Source organism: Panthera pardus, unplaced genomic scaffold, assembly GCF_024362965.1.
Source record: "Panthera pardus isolate Hobbes unplaced genomic scaffold, ASM2436296v1 HiC_scaffold_11, whole genome shotgun sequence".
In the NCBI taxonomy this organism is placed as follows: domain Eukaryota; kingdom Metazoa; phylum Chordata; class Mammalia; order Carnivora; family Felidae; genus Panthera; species Panthera pardus.
Window position 1 is genome coordinate 9387203 of NW_026526666.1, and position 20064 is coordinate 9407266.

The 20064-nt window shown below is 43.3% G+C and overlaps 1 protein-coding gene and 1 long non-coding RNA gene across 4 annotated transcripts in view; one reads left to right on the forward strand and one right to left on the reverse strand.

Moving 5' to 3' along the window:
• LOC109272101 (uncharacterized) overlaps window positions 1-14032 on the reverse strand; it is a 45618-nt gene extending 31586 nt beyond the window's left edge. Inside the window, exon 1 of the long non-coding RNA XR_002082287.2 lies at window positions 12820-14032. This is a non-coding gene — a long non-coding RNA (uncharacterized LOC109272101). The remainder of the gene's footprint in view (window positions 1-12819) is intronic.
• Window positions 14033-14196: 164 nt separating this feature from the next.
• TRIM33 (tripartite motif containing 33) overlaps window positions 14197-20064 on the forward strand; it is a 131252-nt gene continuing 125384 nt past the window's right edge. For 2 of the 3 annotated variants that reach the window (XM_019457917.2, XM_019457919.2), the window contains exon 1: window positions 14197-14796. In XM_019457917.2, coding sequence (XP_019313462.1) covers window positions 14271-14796 — 526 coding nt within the window. In that variant the 5' untranslated portion in view covers window positions 14197-14270. The remainder of the gene's footprint in view (window positions 14797-20064) is intronic. The other variant, XM_019457918.2, reaches the window with a different exon arrangement.

Genomic DNA, 20064 nt, shown 5'->3' on the forward strand with positions numbered 1-20064 from the left:
ACTTCGGCTCAGGTCAAGATCTCGCCGTTCATGACTTCCAGGCCCGCATCGAGCTCTGTGCTGACGGCTCGGGGCCCAGAGCCTGCTTCGTATTCTGTGCCTCCCTCTCTCTCTGCCCCTTCCCCCCTCATGCTCTGTCTCTCTCTGTCTCTCAAAAAATGAATAAACGTTTAAAAAAATTAAAAAAAAAATTTTTTTTAGGAGTAACATTTTACTTAATTGGGGCTCAAATCATTTGCAAATATCCATCAGTTAAAACCATTCTTCCCTCCAGGGGCCATGCAGAAATGGATTTGGCCCTGACCTTTGACATCTTCATTTGGTCCTTAAATGGAAAACTGCTCCTGAGAGTCCCTCCTACCCCCAAGGTCAGTTCCAGACTTCAATTCTTTTGGGCTCTTCAGACACATTAGACATAAATCTATTTAGCAATTCTATTCCAATCCCAAACAGCTTTCTAAACTCCTCCTTTCAGTGATTAATTTGTATATTTACATAATAAAAAGCCCTTTTGAGGCCAAAGGAAATATAAAAGTAATTTAAATAGGCGGCAAATCCTGTTTGACCACAGTATATTTACAACCAAAGGAAGTTATAAAGTACATCCTCCAGTAAAGCCACACATTTCTGTGACAAATGTAATACAAAATATTTTAAAAAGTTAAAAAAAATCATTTATAGTTGGTTCCAGAAAACAGACATAATTATGTATTCATCAGCTTGCTTTTCTTTTTCCATTTTCTTTTTCTTCTTATTAACTTTTGGTATCTCTTGAGGATGGTGACTCATTAACACAATAATGTGCTAGGTAGTTAAAGTAGAAAAAGCCGTCCTTTCACAAATAAAACTTCATATATCTAAAATACATACTACCAGGGCACCTGGGTGGCTCAGTCAGTTAAATGTCCAACTCTTGGTTTCAGCTCAGGTCATGCTGAAGCCCCGAGTTGGGCTCCGCAGCTAGCAGCGTGAAACCTGTTTGAGATTCTCTCTCTCCCTCTCTTTCTGCCCCTCCCATGCTCACACTGTCTCTGTCTCTCTGTCTGAAAATAAATAAATAGCTTAAAAAAAAATAAAATACATACTACCAATGGAGTGTTTATTATAGGAACATCCCATGGACTATATGGGAAAGTGCTCCTGGAGACCTGAGCTCAAATTCTGATGCTAAAACTAACCCAGGACTCATTTTTGTCAACTGTTTAATCACTGCTAATTTCAATTTTTTTAATTTTATCGTTAAAAAAATTTTTGGAGGTGTGCCTGGGTGGCTTTGGCAGTTAAGCACCCAACTCTTGATTTTCGCTTAGGTTATGATCTCATCCATGGGTTCGGAGCCCCATGTTGGGCTGTGTGCTGACAGTGAGGAGCTTGCTTGGGATTTTCTCACTCCCCCTCTCTCTGCCCCTTCCTTTCTCTCTCTCTCTCAAAATAAATAAACATTAAAAAAAGGTTTAAATTTTTTTTGGACATAATCTAAAGCATACAGAAAAGGTATAAATATAGCACAAAAAACTTTTTTTTTTCCCGGATCATTTGAGAGCAAACAGCAGAGATGATGATGCCCCATCATTCCCAAACCCTTTCATGTATTTCCCACAAGCAGGGATAATTCTCCTAAATAGCTACAGCACAATTATCAAAATCAAGATATTAATACCCATATATTACTATTACCTCAGATCCCATTAAGGTTTTACCAATTGTTCTAGAAATGTCTTTTGTATCAAAACAAATTTGCCATTTAACCATTAAAAATTTTTTTTTAACGTTTATTTATTTTTGAGGGAGAGACAGAGTGTGAGCATGGGAGGGGCAGAGAGAGAGGGAGACACAGAACCTGAAGCAGTTTCCAGGCTCCAGACTGTCAGCACAGAGCCCCACGCGGGGCTCAAACACAAGAGCTGTGAGATCATGACCTGAGCCAAAGTCGATGCTTAACTGACTGAGCCACCCAGGCACCCTTACCATTTAACCATTTTTAAAGATTCAGTTCAATGGCATTTATACATTCACATTGTTGTGCAACCATTACCACCAACCATCTCGACTTTTTCATCTTTCCAAAATGAAACTCCATACCCATGAAACAATAACTCTTCAGTTTCCCCTTCCCCTGGCCCCCAGTAACCACCATTCTGTTTATCTCTATGAATCTGACCACACTAGGTATCTCATATAAGTAGAATCATACAATATTTGCTCTTTTGTGTCTGGCTTATTTCACTTAGCATAATGCCTTCAAGGTTCATTCATGTTGTGGCATATGTCAGAATTTTACTTTTTAAGGCTGAATAATGTTCCGTTTTATTTATATATTACATTTTGTTTATCCATTCACCCATCAATGGACACTTGAGTTGTTTCCACCTTTTCAGTATTGTGAATAATGCTGCTGTGAACACTGGTGTATACAAATATCTGTTCAAGTTCCTGCGTTCAATTCTTTTGGGTATACACTCAGAAGTAACATCGTTGGATCACATTAAAATTCTAATTTTCTGAGGAACCGCCAGAATGTTTTCAAGAGTGCTTGTACCATTCTACATTCCCACCAGCAATACACAAAGGTTCCGATTGTTCTACATCATTAGCAACACTTACGTTCTGTTTTGTTTTTTCAAGAATAGTCTTCCTAATACATATGAAGTGGTAGCTCCTTGTGGTTTCTGTGTTTTTTGTTTTGTTTTCCATTGTAGTTTGAGTTGCATTTTGTCATGTCTTTTTAATCACATTCAATCTGGAATAATTCCTCAGTCTCTCCTTGACATTCATGACCTAGACACTATTCTTTGTTGTTCCCCCAAATGAATAGTGGCTCAAATGGAAGTTTAATTATCACTCCCATAAATTCCAAAGCTAATGTTCCTACTAGGTAGTGATTCGAGAAACCAGGCTCCTTCCGTCTTGTGTCTTTGCCATCTTCTTATGTGGTTTCCAAATGACCTTGAAACTTTATTTTAAAAATTTTTAAGTGTTTATTTATTTTTGAGACAGAGAAAGACAGAGTGTGAGTGAAGGAAGGTCAGAGAGAGAGGGAGACATAGAACGTGGAGCAGGCTCCAGGCTCCAAGCTGTCAGCACAGAGCCCAATGTAGGGCTTGAACCCATGGACTGCAAGATCATGACCTGAGCTGAAGTCAGACGCTTAACCAACTGAGCCACTCAGGCACCCCTGGATTCATGGTTTTCTATTTTATTCAGTGAGTTATGATCTGTTACTATCATTATTTATTCTGATATTCAAATTGTTCCAGATTTGGCTATTGGCAGCTCATTTAAGTTGGCTTCTTTGATCTTCGAACATGTTGCCACCATTCTGCGAGGACTTCCTTACCTCCTACAACAAGATATTTCAGACTCATCTTGTATTTTCCCTGTCTTAGCCTTAGAATCAGCCATTTTACCAAGGAGCGCTAGTTCTTTCTAAAAGAGAAGAGCATTTAAAAGCCAAGATCTGCGGTGTCCTAAGAGTATTTGTTGCTGTTGGGGTATTGTTGTTCCCAAGCCTTTCTGTGGGTAGGCCTGAGGAATACATGTATTTATATCACACACACACACACACACACACACACACACATGCATATATATACATATATATGTATATATATACACGAGGGGTGGCAGAATATGCCACCCCCAAATATGCCACTTTGTTACAAGGATTATTTTGAGCAAAAGGCACTTAAAAAAACAGCAGGTGCAGGAAGCGTGCTGTCATCCCTCCCTTTTCTTCCTGAAAGCAGGAGATGAAACTCCCATGTGAAAGATGCCTTCCCTATTCCAGGAGAAACAACATTCTTATCATCAGAGATGGGGGGATGAGGCTGAGAGAATTCTTTATAAACAGACCTTGTTAAGTCCCTGTGTGCCCTGTTGTGTGCTTGGCTCCTGGTGGGGAGCTGGGCTGGCCCCGGGGCAGCAGTGGGCTTGGTCCTTCATGCCCACGTTGGACCCGTTCCTGGGGCTCTGGGGCGCATGTCTGATGTTGCCTCTCCCTCCTCCTCTCCCTCAGGAGGCTCCAAAACCCCGAACTTGTCCTTGTTCTTACAGCTGACTGTGAAACCTCAGGGCCTCAGTGCGGATGGCAACATCGGGGCTGAGCTAACTGGCTCTCTGGACAAGAATGAAGTAAAGATCTTAGACCAGTTTTAAAAGAGGAAAGAAATTTAGAAACGCTGCTGATTATGGACTTGATGCTCGTCTCTTCCACCAAGCTTTCATAAGCTTTAGAAATTATATCATGACGTCTCATTCCCTGGATGTGGACATTCGCATTATTTTGAATGATATTGCTTTAGTGTAGCTCATGTAGATGATATATTTCCATTTTTGTGGAGACATGCGAAACAGATATTGCCTGTGTTAGAATGTAAAGATGATCTATGTAAAATAAGTGACTTGAGAATATCACCTAACTGGTACCCAGAAGCCAGAGCCATATAATAGAAGATAATATTCCATTCAGACCCCACAAACAGTGGAAAGATTTACCAATCCAGAAATACTTGTTACCAAAGTATGGCATGTAAACGGAAATAGATATAATCCCTGTTCTCATGGAATTTATTAAGAGAGACGAATATCAAGGCACCTGGGCTCAGTCAGTAGATAGAGCACGTGACTCTTGATCTCAGGGTTTCGAGTTCAAGCCCACGTTGGGTATAGAGCCTACCTTAAAAAAAAAAAAAACAACTTAAAAAAAAAAAGAGACAAATATTAATCAGATAATCATGCTAATGAATACATTATTGCAAACTGAAAACTTAATGACAAAAGGAAATATTTGTACTTTATAGTCGTTGGTCTGTATTCCAAACTCTTCCCATGTATTAATCACATAAAATAACTTACTATATGAAATGTAATAGGTATATAGTTTTACTATGCCCACCAGATTTTACCCATTTGCAGATAATGAAACTTAGGCAGAGAGAAGTTAGTAACTTGTCCAAGGCCACACAGCTAATAAGTGGTAGAGCTGGAATTCAAACCCAGATAGTTTGGCCCCTGCTTCTAACCATTATACTACACTGCTTCTCACAGTAGCTCTGAAGGAAAGAAAGGGATCTGTGAGAACATCTAAGAAAGAAAACTGACTTAAAAGTTTATTTAAGTAATCCCTACAGCCAACATGGGGCTTGAACCCATGACCCTGAGATCAAGAGTCGCATGCTCTTCCAACTGAGCCAGCCAGGTGCCCCAGAAAGAAAACTGATTTAGACAGAAGCCTTCTGAGGAAGCACTGCTTGAGCTGTGACCCCAAGTTTGAGTAGGAATTAACTCTGCAGAGTGGATGGTGGTGGTAGGGGAAATGATCATTCAAGCTTGAGGCCATAATGTACAAAGTCCCTGAGGCAAGATGGAACAAGGCACAGTGAAGAAACCGAAAGGCCAGTGTAGCTAAGTTGTAAAAAGCAAGGGGGAAGTGGGATATTATGTGGCTAAAGATGTAGTCCAGGCAAAACGAAAGGTCTCATACGCCCTTAAAATTTTTTTCATCCTAAAAGCAAGGGAAACTCATGGAGATGTGTATTCAGAAAGCAGGGATCAGTTTTCCTTTGAAAGGATTACTCTTACTACAGTTTAGATGGTGGGTTGCAAAGGAGTCACGAGAGCTTGTGGAGATGAGGGGAGTGGTATCTTGAGGGTGGAAAGTTGATTTAGGGTGGTGACAATGGAAATAGAGACAAATGGAAGGGTTTGGAGAAATATTTAGAAAGTCAAATTGACAGGACTGGGTAATATAGATTGGATATAAGGGGTAAGAAGTTGTAGGTTTCAAGTTGTAGGTTTCCACTCTTATATCTGTCAGTAAAATCAGTTAATTTACCTTCTAAATGTCTTTCTTTCTAGTACAACTAAGTGAATGGTAACCCCATGAGATAGGGACTATGGAAGAAGATGAAGAGGTTTAGGGAGGAGATTATTGAGTCTTCAACATGCTGAATTTGAGGTGCCTTTGAGACATTTACGTGGATATATTAAATAGGCAGTTGTCAAGATGGATCTAGACTTCAAAGGTTAGACCTGGGCTAAAGTTATACACTGAGGAACTATCACTGCACGTCTGGCAAATAAAGCTGCAGCACAGATGAGTTTGCCTAGGGGGTGAAGAAAACCGACTGAGAAGATAAGGGGGTCTAGAGTTAGTATTTGAGGAAGTCTAACAAGAGTAAGGAGTGCAGGAAAGGGCTACCTTAGTAGGCCTGGATGGCTTAAACCCCATCCTTTCCAAAGAAAGGCCTGTCTTTGGTCAAACTGGCACTTGACTGACTCCTGGGAGATAGTATCTGAGTCCTTAGAATACTCTGCCTAGTAAGAGTGTTTCGTATGCTTGCGGCCTGGGCCATGTGTATCAGTTTGACCTCAGTAGGCTGGAGACCGAGTAGTTGGGATCAGTTAGGTGGGTGCTCCATGCTTAAGTGATAGATCCCAAATAAAAACCCTGTACACCAAGGCTCGGGTGAGTTTTCCTGTTTGGCAACATGTGTGTTGCTGGGAGAATTAATGCCTGTGCAATTCCACTGAAAGGGGACACCTGAGACCTTATGCCTCTTAACCTTTCCTCTTACACTTTACCCATCTACCTTTTCTCTCTGATTTTAATTTATCATTTCACTGTAATAAACAACAACCATGAGTATAATAGCTTTTCTGAGTCTGTGAATTCTTCTTGACTGGTCGTGGGGACCTCTGATAAGGTCTGCAAAAGAGAGACAACAGTCTAAGAGGTAGTGGCAAATCAGAGGAGTGTGGTGTCATGAAAGCCAAGAAACTTAAGGGATTCCAGAAGGGAAGGCCAGCAGTGTTATATCCCACTGAGAAGACGAGTAACGTCAGGGATTAAAATACGTCTGAAGGATTTTAAAACGTGGAAGTCATTGATGACCTTATCAAGAGCTGTTTTGGTGGTGACAAGAGTGTATTGAGGAATGAGTAGGATGTGAGGAGAGACCTTTAAAGAAACAAACTGTGACTTGAAAAAAGATTACATGTTAATTCCACCTGTGTTTATAGTAGCAAAATACGTCAAATTAGGTTATCTAATAAGGTAATAGGAACGCTTCACATTTATTTACTAAAAACTTTTACAGTGGGTATACTTGCTGAATCAGCAATTTTATTTTTAGGAATATTGAGGAGACATGATTACAGACATGCAAAGAATTATGCATCATAATGTTTATCACAATATTGTTTATAATGGAAAAAATGAAAACCGTATTGTGTAACAACAGCTAATACATTACAGTACACTCAAGTGATATCTATTTATTGACTAATTTGGGATGTATTTTATTGGTTGCAAGAATTAGAGATTATGTGGAAAGTACTTTGTAAATTATAAACTCCTGTTTAAATGTCATGTTTGTCACTGGTATTACTAATGTGCTCCTGGAAGGCCTGAGAAATATAGAAAAACCAAGAGCTGGCAATCAGGCTCAACTCTGCCGACTGTCTCCCCTTTCTTGCTATTAATGGTTCTCAAATTCATTTAGATAACACAGAGTTTGGAAGTCAGAGTGCACTTTGAACATCATGAAATGCTGACAAGTGATTATTTTTTTCTATGATTTCAATTATCCTAAGCCTTATGATTAGATCATTCACAAATCTGTGCTGATGGTGTATCTCCTCTACTTCAATCCTTCTAATAAGTTGACAAAAACACCACTACCAATCATAATATACAGTTCTACAGTTTTGTGTGTTTTTGAATACCTGTTTAAAGACAATCCTGAGGGGCACCTGGGTGGCTCAGTTGGTTAAGCGTCCAACTCGGGTTTGGCTCAGGTCATGATCTCACAGGTTGTGAGTTCAAGCCCTGCATTGGGCTGTGTGGGAAACATGGAGCCTGCTTGGGATTTCCCTCTCCCTCTCTTTCTGCCCCTCCCTGGCTTGCGCTCTGTCTCTCTCAAAAAATGAATAAACATAAAAAAATAAAGACAATCCTGATTATAACTTAGTCTTACTTAGATAGTAAAGGATTCAAAAGCAAAGTTTAACTTGCTTTTTTGTCATGTTGACTTTTTAAAAGCATTTTTTTTTTTTAAATTTTAATGTTTATTTACTTTTGAGACCGAGAGAGATGGAGCATGAACAGGGGAGGGGCAGAGAGAGAGGGAGACACAGAATCTGAAACAGGCTCCAGGCTCTGAGCAGTCAGCACAGAGCCCGATGCGGGGCTCGAACTCACGGACCATGAGATCATGACCTGAGCCCAAGTCGGATGCTTAACCGACCGAGCCACCCAGGCGCCCCTAAAAACATTTTTTTAATGTTTGTTTATTATTGAAAGACAGAGAGAGACAGAGCAGGAGCAGAGAGGGGCAGACAGAGGGAGACAGAGGGAGACACAGAATCCAAAGCAGGCTCCAAGCTGTTAGCACAGAGCCTGACATGGGGCTCAAACTCACAAACTGCGAGATCACACCCTGAGCCGAAGTCGGACACTTAAGTGACTGAGTCACCCAGGCGCCCTGGTCATGTTGATTTTTAAAAGCATCTAATTTTATAGATAATTTATAAAATGTGAGAAGTGTTAAATATTCTTTGACATTATACATAAACCACACTAAAATGCTTTTCATTAAAGTAAAAGGCAATATTTTAGATACAGGGAATTTCAAATGACATAGTTAAGACCAAAAAGATAAACTGGACATTGCTATCTTATCTTCTATAGCCTAATGAACACAAACTGGAAGACAGGTGAGTCTTTCTCAGTTCTAGGAGACAGTGAAGACATTTCCTCAGTATTGAAATATAATAATATAACCAGTTATATAAATCGAAATATAAAAGCGATCTCCTATAGGTTTTGAGTTGGCATTCACTGTCTGCGAAAAGTCGAACATTACTAATCAAGTGTAGTTATACCTCTGAAGGGAAAGCAGTGCTAGCACTTGCTGAGCTGGAATTACTACCAAAATTTAAAAAGGTGATTGTATTAATTTAACTATAAGCCAGTTTTATTTAAATCAGGACTATCCAACAAAAATATTCTATCAGCCATTCAAGATCAGAATTGTAGTGTATGAGATCAGTTTTTTTTTAAAGCTCTGTACCCAACATGGGAATTGAACTCAGAACCCCAAGATCAAGAGTTGCATGCTCTACCAACTGAGCCAGCCAAGCACCCTTGCATGAGATCAATTTAAATATGTTACTCATAGGGGTGCTTGTGTGGCTTAGTTGGTTAAATGTCGACTCTTGATTTCAGTTCAGGTCATGATCTCTTACTTTGTGAGTTCCAGCCCTGCAGTGGACTCTGCACTGTGAGTGCAGAGATTGGGATTCTCTCTCCTCTCGCTCTGCTTCCTCCACCTCCTGGCTTCCACATGTATGTGCTCTCTCTCAAAATAAATAAATAAACATTAAAAAAAAAAGATGTTACAAATTAAAGAAGTCACGATTTCTTTTTTGTAAGAAATAAGGCAGTGGCCAACTATCACTCATTAGCAGCTTTTTTTTAAGGTTTACTTATTTTTGAGACACACACACACACACACACACACACTCAGCAAAGCCTGATGTGGGGCTCTATCCCATGACCCTGGGATCACCACCTGAGCTGAAATCAAGAGTCAGATGCTCAACTGAGCCACTCAGGCATCCCTCTTTTTTGCCTTCTTAGTGCTAGCAAAGATTATTTTTGTTCCAGGGATGTACTTCTTGGTATTCTCCAAATACACCTCTCCTCAGATGATGCCTTGGTTCTTGTTGGTGTCAGCATAAGGGAATCAGGGGCCTGACTGGTCTTCTACCCAAATAAACAATGGAAATTTCTTTCTAATGCTTATTTTCCTTTTCCTTGGTGTGACACTGGACACACTTTTGGACAAAAATCTTACTCTTCTTGGGGCGCCTGGGTGGCTCAGTCGGTTAAGCGTCCGACTTCAGTTCAGGTCACGATCTCGTGGTCTGTGAGTTCGAGCCCTGCGTCGGGCTCTGGGCTGATGGCTCAGAGCCTGGAGCCTGTTTCAGATTCTGTGTCTCCCTCTCTCTCTGACCCTCCCCCATTCATGCTCTGTCTCTCTCTGTCTCAAAAATAAATAAACGTTAAAAAAAAATCTTACTCTTCTCAACATCACCCCTTTTTATTTCTTCTTTCAATAACTGTGCTAGAAAGGTCCCTGTTCTGAAGTTGGACATCCCGCTAAGTCCAAGGACGAGCTAGGTCTAAGGTGCTTGTGCCTGTGACTCTTTGTTCAGAAGTGAACTTTAAATCACAGAATTTCACCTTTAATACCTGTTGGCCTCACCCAGTCATGAGTGTAACTACGAAATTCGAGAAATGCCCCAAATCTCAACTGCAGTTTAGTATTCCTCTGCTGGCCCTGAGGCACTCTTCTGCTCCTGCTGTTGACCATGTTTGCTCTGCCCAAGAGCTGCAGAACTGGCCCTTACAAGTCTTCCTGCTACTCTTGGGCTACTGCCTTATTATTGCAAACCTCCTGTGCCCAGCCAGTGGATTATGCTCTCACCATCGTTCACCTATCTCATGTCCTTCACTTCTAGTGCTTTTTCTCTTTTCTGGACAACTGGAAGGTTTCTTCCACTCTGGTTACCAATAATTTCGAGGGGGGCAGGGGGTAGTTCTCCATAGCAGAGCTGCTAGGCACCTACAGATCTCTCTTTTATTTCAGAACTGTGTTTTGCTCATAATGTCACGCAAGAGAGAGGTAAAAGGGACCCTTGGCCAGGGGAATGGCTGGACACAGCCTCTACTTACACCCACTGTTCAGTTCAGCCCCTAGCATAATTTCTCTTCTTAACATTTTCTTCTGAGGTACCTTTATTTCTCCCTCTAGTTCAGTCCCCTTCAGGGATCTTTGGGTGTGCTTTTATATTCACTTCAGGGCTACTCTGTGCCAGGTACTATAAGCACTTCACAACTATTTAATTGTCAAACAACCTTAAGGTAGGTCCTACTAATAACAAATACCTTTTTTACAAATGAGGAAACTGAGGCACGTGAACCAAATTACCCCAATTACGCAGCTAGTAGGTAGTGGAACCAGGCTTCAAATTAGACACTCTGGCTGTAGGGCATACATTCAACCTCTGTGCTATGCATTCTCTCCATCAGACAGGTTTGTGCATATGGTATTTCAACCTCATGAATGTTTTCAGTTTCTCCCGTGAGATTTCTGGGCTACCATTGTAAATCAAGGAGGTACTTGGGTATTTGTTTGTATTTGTCTGTCTGTCTATCTATCTATCTATCTGCTCAATGTGGGGCTTGAACTCACGATCCCATGATCAAGAGTTACTATCTACCTACCTATCTATCTATCTATCTATCTATCTATCTATCTATCCACCCAATATGGAGCTTGAACTCACCACCCTGAGATCAAGAGTTACATGCTCTACTGACTGAGCCAGACAAGCAACCCAACATGTACCAGAGTATCTGTTTAAATGTCCCCAAATACTCTATGACAGCTTAATTCCAGGCCCTGCCCTTTTAGAGCACACAGTAAATTTCATGATGAGCAAATTCCTCTCTATAAAATTATAGTTTTCAAAAACACACTAGATTTTAATAAGGGCAAGTGGTAGCAGGCATCAAAAGGTTAAGAAAAATTCAAGGAAGCAACACTTCTGTTTCAGAGGTTCAGCCCCATTAACTGATTTGTTCGAAGTGAATTTGGAATAAAGTCTCTATTTGCCCTTTATTGTATATGTTCCATATTTTTCACCATCTGCACAGATACCACTCAGGTCCAAACAACCAGTATTCTTCAACTATTAGTCTATTAGCAGCCTAAATGGTCTTTCTTCCACTCCGAACCCTTACACGTGATTTCTCCAGGAAGCAGCCACAGTGACTCTTCACTACTGAGTCTTTGCTCAAAACTCATCAAGACTTCCCATCTCACTCGGCATCTCACATCTAGGTTCCGAGCACTCCTTGGGTGCTCCAGCAGAGGAAATTTTTCCAAGGGGAACAAAAGTTAAGGATAGTTTTAAGGAAATTAGTCACATACGTAAAAATTAATCACATGTACACACACATATGCAGTTTTTTATGCAATGCTTACATCTATAAAAATGAAAAATGGAATTGACACCAGGCCCTATCTCTTCCTAGTAATGTTATATACATCCAGGTCTACATGAACTAATCGAAAAGAAGAAAACTACCAGCGATCTCATAGACATTCCCAATAACACATTATTTTCCATGCTCAATGTTTATTTAACAAAATATAACATTTTTTGATGAATGTTGGTGTTTTAAACTGCACGGTGGTGTTTGTCAGACATACTTTAGTGTTTACTTTTCTGTTGGATGTTTTAATTAATTAATTTACTTAAATATTTATTCTATTTTTGGGAGAGCGCAAGCAGGGGAGGGGCAGAGAGAAGGGGACAGAGGGTCTGAAGCAGCCTCTGCGCTGACAGCTGCGACCCCGACGTGGGGCTTGAACTCAGAAACCCCGAGACCACAACTGAACCAAAGTTGGAAGCTCAAGCGACTGAGCCACCCGGGTGTCCTTTCCATTGGATAGATTTAAGAGTAACACCTTAAAAATGTCAGTATTGCAAAAAGTCAGTAATTGCACTCTTTGCCAACTAACACGTATGATGAAAAATTTTAGAATCAACTAGTTACAACGTTTGAGGAAATCCAAGGGCATATAAGTTTAAAACATTGAGGACCGTTTCTGTGTATGACCTGGCCCCCTTAACTTTCTCTTATGTTGTGGTACTCTCCCTTGTTCGAACCACTCAAGCCCCTCTGACTCCTTGCTGTTCCTCTAAGGAGCCAAGAATCCCTGTCTGCTTCAGATCCTTTGTACTTACTGTGTTCCTCTGCCTGGAATACTCTTCTGCAAGAGAGCCACAAGTCTTGTTCATCTACCAACAGAGGCCTTCCCCAGTCATTTCTGATTTCTTCTACTCTGCTTATTTTGTCTTCATGGTATTTATCACTCCCTGGCATATATTTATTGTCAATCTTCCTCCGTTAGATTGCAAACTCCTCCAAGGCAAAGATCTTTGCTTTCTGCTGTGATCTCTAAAACACTCCCCTACTACACAGTAAGAGGTCGGTATCTGTGAGCGAATAAATGACAAATGTTTTGAGGCGGCTTATTTTTAAGGCCTTGTGCGAGCTCAGAGAATACCAGTTCCTTGGGAACACTGTCAGAAGACGAAAGCACTTCGTGATCCTAACATTAAAACAGCCGCTTGCACTGCATAAACATCTCGGGTACTTGTTTTCAAACAGAGACAAACCTTTCTGAAAGCTTCTATCATCGATATCATTAGGGTATTTGGAACGCAACTCGCGCCGGGACACTACATGGGACTCTCAGGACACAACACTGGGTAGATCGGTGGTGGCTCCTCAAACTGACGCACATCGGAATCCGCCGAAGCGACTTTTCAACATCCATCAGCCCTCTCCCCCCACTTCCTGATGCAGGTCTGGGGTGTGGCCATGGCATCTCTGCTTTGAAAAAGCTCCTCAGTTGGTTTTCTGAAACGTAGACATCTGAGAATCAATCACCTTAAGAAGCTAAAGATAGCTGTTAAAGAGTTTCTTCCTCCCGGGGTCTTTTCAGCCTATTTCTGGCCGGCCTCCAGTTAAAAAAAAAAAAAAAAAAGCGCCCCGTTTCGCGGCTCCCCTGAGACACGATCACCCAAACGCAGCTGGTTAAGGCACCGAGCCCGAGGAGGACCGCATCTCAGAGCCAGCAGACCCTGGCGTGCGACATGTACGGCAAGTGAGGTTTGCGCCGAGACGCGCCCGCCTCTGGGGACGGCGCCGCCCGGGAGACGCTAGCTGCGAAGGGACTGGTGCCGGCCTCCTATCCACCCTTTCCCGCTTTTCTCCCCACACCAGCGCCGCGTCCGAGCTCATAACCGGCGCCGGCCAAAGGCGGTTCTGCGTCCACCGCCACTGGCTTTAAACGCTCGCAGCTAGCCGAGCTGCCGCGGCGCGGACATACACGATGCGGCCGGAGGTCAAGAGGGGGGCGGGGACGACTCCCCGCCCGCGGCCCAAGTTCCCGCCTCCCTCAGGAGGACGTCCGTGCGTACGTGCGCGCGCCGCGCCAGCCCTCCTTCAGCCGCGCGACGCGAGGGCGGGGGCGCCGCGTGCGCGCGCGCTCTCGTTCGTTCGCTTGCCTGCTCGCTCTCGGCGACCGCTCTCGCTGCGGCTGCGGCTGGGGCTGGGGGCGGCGGCGGCGGCGGCGGCGGCGCGGGCGGCGGGCGGCGCGGGGCGGTCCGGCGGGTTCAAAGAGGAAAACATGGCGGAAAACAAAGGCGGCGGCGAGGCTGAGAGCGGCGGCGGGGGCAGCGGTAGCGCGCCGGTAACTGCCGGGGCCGCCGGGCCCGCGGCGCAGGAGGCGGAGCCGCCTCTCGCCGCGGTGCTGGTGGAGGAGGAGGAGGAGGAAGGCGGCAGGGCGGGCGCGGAGAGCGGCGCGGCCGGGCCCGACGACGGGGGGGTGTCCGCGGCCTCCTCGGGCTCGGCCCCGGCTGCCTCAGCCCCTGCGGCCTCAGTGGGCCCTGGAGTTCCCGGGGGGGCGGCATCGACGCCGGCCCCAGCTCCAGCCTCGGCTCCCGCTCCGGGTCCGTCGGCGGGGCCGCCTCCTGGACCGCCAGCCTCGCTCCTGGACACCTGCGCCGTGTGTCAGCAGAGCTTGCAGAGCCGGCGTGAGGCGGAGCCCAAGCTGCTGCCCTGCCTTCACTCCTTCTGCCTGCGTTGCCTGCCGGAGCCGGAGCGCCAGCTCAGCGTGCCCATCCCGGGGGGCAGCAACGGCGACATCCAGCAAGGTGAGCGGGAGGCCCTGCCCGAGGTCTGGGCCGAAGGGGATTTGCGGGCCCGAGGAGGATCTGGGGACGGAGGTGCCCGGGCCCGGGTTTGCTCGGACCGGCGCGATCCTGAGGGGTCTGAGAGGTGGAAGACACGGCCCCGGGACAGTTTCCAGAGAAGGTGGGCCGCCGGAGATAAGGGGAGGGTGCAGGGAGGGGTGCCGGCAGCGAGAGGCTGGGGGAGGGGATACCGGCTGCAAGGGAGGTTTGGGGTGTGAGGATACGGGCCGGGAAGGCGTGGACTCCGGCCGAGCGCAGGTTCGGGGAGCTGGTGGACTCGGATAGAGAAAGGGGACCGGGTCCGGGAAGCCTCCTGCGAGGAGTGTTTTGGGAGGAAAGGCCTGTAGCGGGAGAGGTGTTGAGTAGGTAACCTGTAAGGTCTGTGAGGACGAATTACCTTGGAGGGAAGGACTTGCCCTGTTCGAGGCTAGGGGAAAGCGGGACTAGGGACTAAAATAGAGGACGATAAAGGGTATTGGAGAGTTTAGAGCTGAGAGAAGCTGTCTGGTGGAGAGTAATTTTAGGATGACATTGGGAAGGAGGAACTCTGCAAAAGAAAATAGCCGCGAAGGGCCTGCATGTTTAGGGGAATATCCTAAGGTTTAGGGGTGAAGGAGAAATGAACTTTGAAGGGAATTGGGAGTTAGAGACAGCTGGGTTTCATTGTACGTTAATGAGCCCCTAGTGTTCCAGACAGTGTGCTAAGATTAAATAAAATACTCAGTGAGGAGCCCATTCATAGTCATATAGGGAAAACAAATATACTGCCTATAGCAGTGGAGGTGGGTACTTGATACAGTAGTTGTGGCACATCAAGAGAAGGTCAGGGGAACTTCACTGAAAAGGAAACCCTGGAACAGGTTTCTTGAAGGGTGAGTGGTTCACTGGATTGGGGAGTTTTCACAGAACAAGGTACTTTACACATCTCTGGAGCTAAGGGTTAACTAGTCGTTATCAAACACATTAATGCTTCTGCAGTGAAACATACAAATGTTTCACCAATGGGATAGAAATAACCACCATTCAGGGTGGGTTTTGTTGCACATTTTGGAAAACTTTAAAATTTCAAAGCTCTTGAAATTCAGAACTGTGGGAAAGGTATTGCTGACCTGTAAAAAGGGTTTGGGATTCATACTGAAAAGCCTGTCTTGTGCAGTGTAGACTAAAAGTCCCTGAAGGGCTTTTCTATCAAGTGGATAAAAGGAATCATGTTTGTAATCCAGAAAGATCACTTGGGGGCACATTGGAGAGTAAGGGGAGGCAAGGTTGCCCGAAGATAATTTTGACAGTAATCTGAGAAATGAGCATTTGGAATTAATAAATGACTGATCACAGGTATTAAAGAAGGAAGCATTTTGGAATGGGGGACAGGTATGGATTTCGTGACACATTTGAGTACGGAGGTCTACTTTGTTACTTCCTCCTTGTGACTTGGACGGATAAATTTTTCTTAGCCTTAGCTTTTTCAGTTATGAAACAAGGACAAAATTGCCAACCTCATAGAATTATTGATAGAATGAATGAAGTATGTAAAGTGAGTAGTATGTGATAGTAACTAATGAAATGGCAGTTATTTAATTATTATTTAGTTCTTTTTTTTTTTTTTTCTTAAGTTTATTCATTTATTTTGAAAGAGACAGAGAGAGGGAGAATCCCAAGCAGGTGGGCAGTGCAGAGAGCCTGACATGGAGTTTGAACCCATGAAACCTTGAGATCATGACCTGAACCAAAATCAAGAGCCCGAAGCTTAACTGATTGAGCCACCCAGGTGCCCTAGTAGTAACTAATTCTAAGTGGCCTTGGGAATGGAGGTTGGACAGAGGGAATTGACATTGGTATAGGGGAGGCAAATGTGTCTAGGCTGAGTTCCAGGTTTCTTGTTTGGTGGGTGGCAGTGCTATTAAGGCGAATAAAAGAATTCAGGAACAGAAGCAGAGGGGTGTGTGTGTGTGTGTGTGTGTGTGTGTGTATGTGGTGGAAGGGGGATATGATGATTTCACTTATGTTTCGGGTTTGATTACTGAGACCTACAGCTAAAAATGTTAAGAATAAGGATTTGATTGATGTTGAAGATACTAAGCAATAATGGGTGTATAACTAACACCCATGTACATGGCCTCATGAGTATAAGTAAGACATGTGGGATTCAGTGCTCTTGTGGGAGCCTGGATTAGGTGAGAGATTTATAGGGAACATAAGATGAAAATTGTGTTTGAGCGATGTGGCTGAGAGACTGAGGTTATGGAATTGGCATTCTGATATTTATGTGGGAGAGATAGGGTAATAGTCTGTGAATTCTCTCTTCATTCTCTATCCTTTGTTTTTGAACTCGGAGCAATAAGTAGATGGAACTAAATATTGTCATTTTTAAGGCACTGTTGCTTTCTAACCAGTATCTAAAACAAATTAAGTCTGGGAGCCACCATCTTTTTAGACAGGGGGGTCTAGAAAATAGTTTTTTAGTATTAACTCCTGTATGTATCCTTTGCTTTGCTCTTTAAAAAAGCAAGCATGTTGTTCTAGAAGGAATACTGGGTTTGGGGTCAGGGTACATAGTTATGCCACTTAATTCTTTTCTGCAAAGAAGGTTTATAATGTTTCTGCCCCTTAGTTTCTTTATCTCTAAAATGTAGTTAGTAGTCCTTTACTTACATCTCACTAAGTTAAGTGAAATAATAAATGTGAAAATGCTTTTATAAACAGTGAAATGCTGGGGCGCCTGGGTGGCTCAGTCGGTTAAGCGTCCGACTTCAACTCAGGTCACGATCTCGTGGTCTGTGAGTTTGAGCCCCGTGTCAGGCTCTGGGCTGATGGCTCAGAGCCTGGAGCCTGCTTCGGGTTCTGTCTCTCCCTCTCTCTCTGCCCCTCCCCCGTTCATGCTCTGCCTCTCTCTGTCTCAAAAATAAATAAACGTTAAAAAAAAATTTAAAAAGAAACAACAACAGTGAAATGCTTTACAAATGTAAGTATTCTCCAACAACGATTCCTTTTCTGGTCTAGGGAGCCATAACTGGTAGCTTAAGTCAACATGTTAAGTGGTTTTGAAACAGTGACAAGTGCATTACCCTTCCTAATAACTGGCCTTTTTTCTGTTCCTCTAACATACCAAAGTTCTTCACACTTTTTAACTGTTCCTTCTAGATCAGTGATTCTCCAAATGTGGTTTCTGGACCAGCAGCATCAACATCATCTTCAGTCTTGTTAGGAATGCAAATTCTTGGGCCCCACTCCAGACCTCTGACCAGCCAGCCATCTGTTTTAACAAGTCCTTTAGGTGATTTTGATGCACACTAAGTTTAAGTACCGCTTGTTTTTAGTGAAGGGTTCCTCACTTCAGATGTTGCCTCATTAGAAAGGCCTTCTCTGCTCTTTTTTTTATTTAAGGCTTTATTTTTTATTATTCTTAAAGCTTATTTATATTGAGAGAGAGAGAGCACATGAGCAGGGGAGGGGCAGAGAGAGAGGGAGAGAGAGAATTCAAGCAGGCTCCACACTCAGTGCAGAGCCCCATGTGGGGCTTCAACTCACCAACTGTGAGACCATGACCTGAACTGAGATCAAGAGTGGGACGTTTAACCGACTGAGCCACCCAGGCACCCCTAAGGCTTTATTTTTTAGAATAGTTTTAGGTTTATAGCAAAATTAAGAGGAAGATACGGAGATGTCCCATATATACCCAGCTCCCATGCATGCATAGCCTCCCCATTTGCAATATCCCCCACCAGACTAGTACATTTGTCACAGTTGATGGACCTACACTGATAGATCATAATCACCCAAAGTCCATAGTTTACATTAGTGCTCACTTTTAGTGTTTGTACATTCTGTGGGTTTGAACAAATATATAATGACCTATACCCATCATTATAATACCATGCAGAGTGTTTTCATCACCCTAAAGATCCTGTGTCTGATGGCTCTTTTTAAAGTGGTCCTCCAGGTCACCCTCTTACATGTTACCTTTTTTCTTTCATAGCACAGGTAAAATCTAAAATGTTTTCTTGTTTTTGTTTACTCCTTTATCTTTGCCCACTAGAATATTGTAGAGTGAATGTTCATTAAATATCTTTTGAATGAGTAAGAATCATCTGGAGAACTTTTTAAAAATTAAAAAAAACGTTTATTTGAGAGAGAAAAAGAGAGAACATGCATGAGGGAGGGGCCCAGAGAGAGGGCCCAAGCAGAATCCTGTCAACTCAGAGCCTGACTTAGGGCTCCATCCCACGAACCATGAGATCATGACTTGAGCCGAAATCAAGAGTTGGACATTTAACTGACTGAGCCACCCAGGTGCCTCACCTGGAGAACTTTTTAAAATGCCACTTTGGGAGTTTTAGAAACTCTATTGATTTGGGGAATGATATGGGTACCTCATGTGATTCTGATTCTGGTACTGCCCACACTTTGAGAAACATGGATTTAGATATTTTTAAGAGAAAGGTTGATCTATTTACTCTTGAAATATTTGGAAAATCAAAACAGATAAATTAGTTAATATTTGTTGAATCTCAATTAAAAGTGCTTTGTGGGGGTGCCTGGGTGGCTCAGTTGGTTAACCATCCCAAGATCAGCTCAGGTCATGACCTCACATGAGTTTGAGCCCCACATTTGGTTCCGTGCTGACAGTGTGGAGCCTGCTTGGGAGTCTCTCTCTACCTCTCTCTCTCTGCCCCTCATACTTTCTCTCTCAAAAATAAACAAAAGTGCTTTGTGATTTTTTTTTTTTTAATTATTTCAGGTTGAGTTGGAATAACTCAGTAGTGGGTGTGTATAGATCTGTAATGTATCAATAAAAATACAGATTTGTATTGATGCATCTGAACAAACTCTTGAATGAACTCTTGAAGGAGATGAGACTTGTGTAGTAGGCACTTCTGAGACAACATGGTGATATGGATGAAGAACTGGACTGAGAGTAACTTGCATTGTGTTCTGCTGTTAGCTGTGTAGCTTTGGGTAAGGCACCAGACAGCTTCTTCAGGTCTTTTGCAGTATGAACAGGTTGCGTTCCTATCCTGGGAAATCCCATGATTGTATTGTTTTTTCTGCCAACTTTTTATATCTACATAATTTTAATATTCTTACCATTTGTGGGGAACGATGGAAAAATCAACATGGAAAAATGATTGTTTCGGAATCTTCAACTTACTGTGAAAAGTCTGAGATGGCAATATTCATGTGGTAAGTGGGAGGGAATACCTGGGTCTGGTATGAAGAGCACCTTCTTGC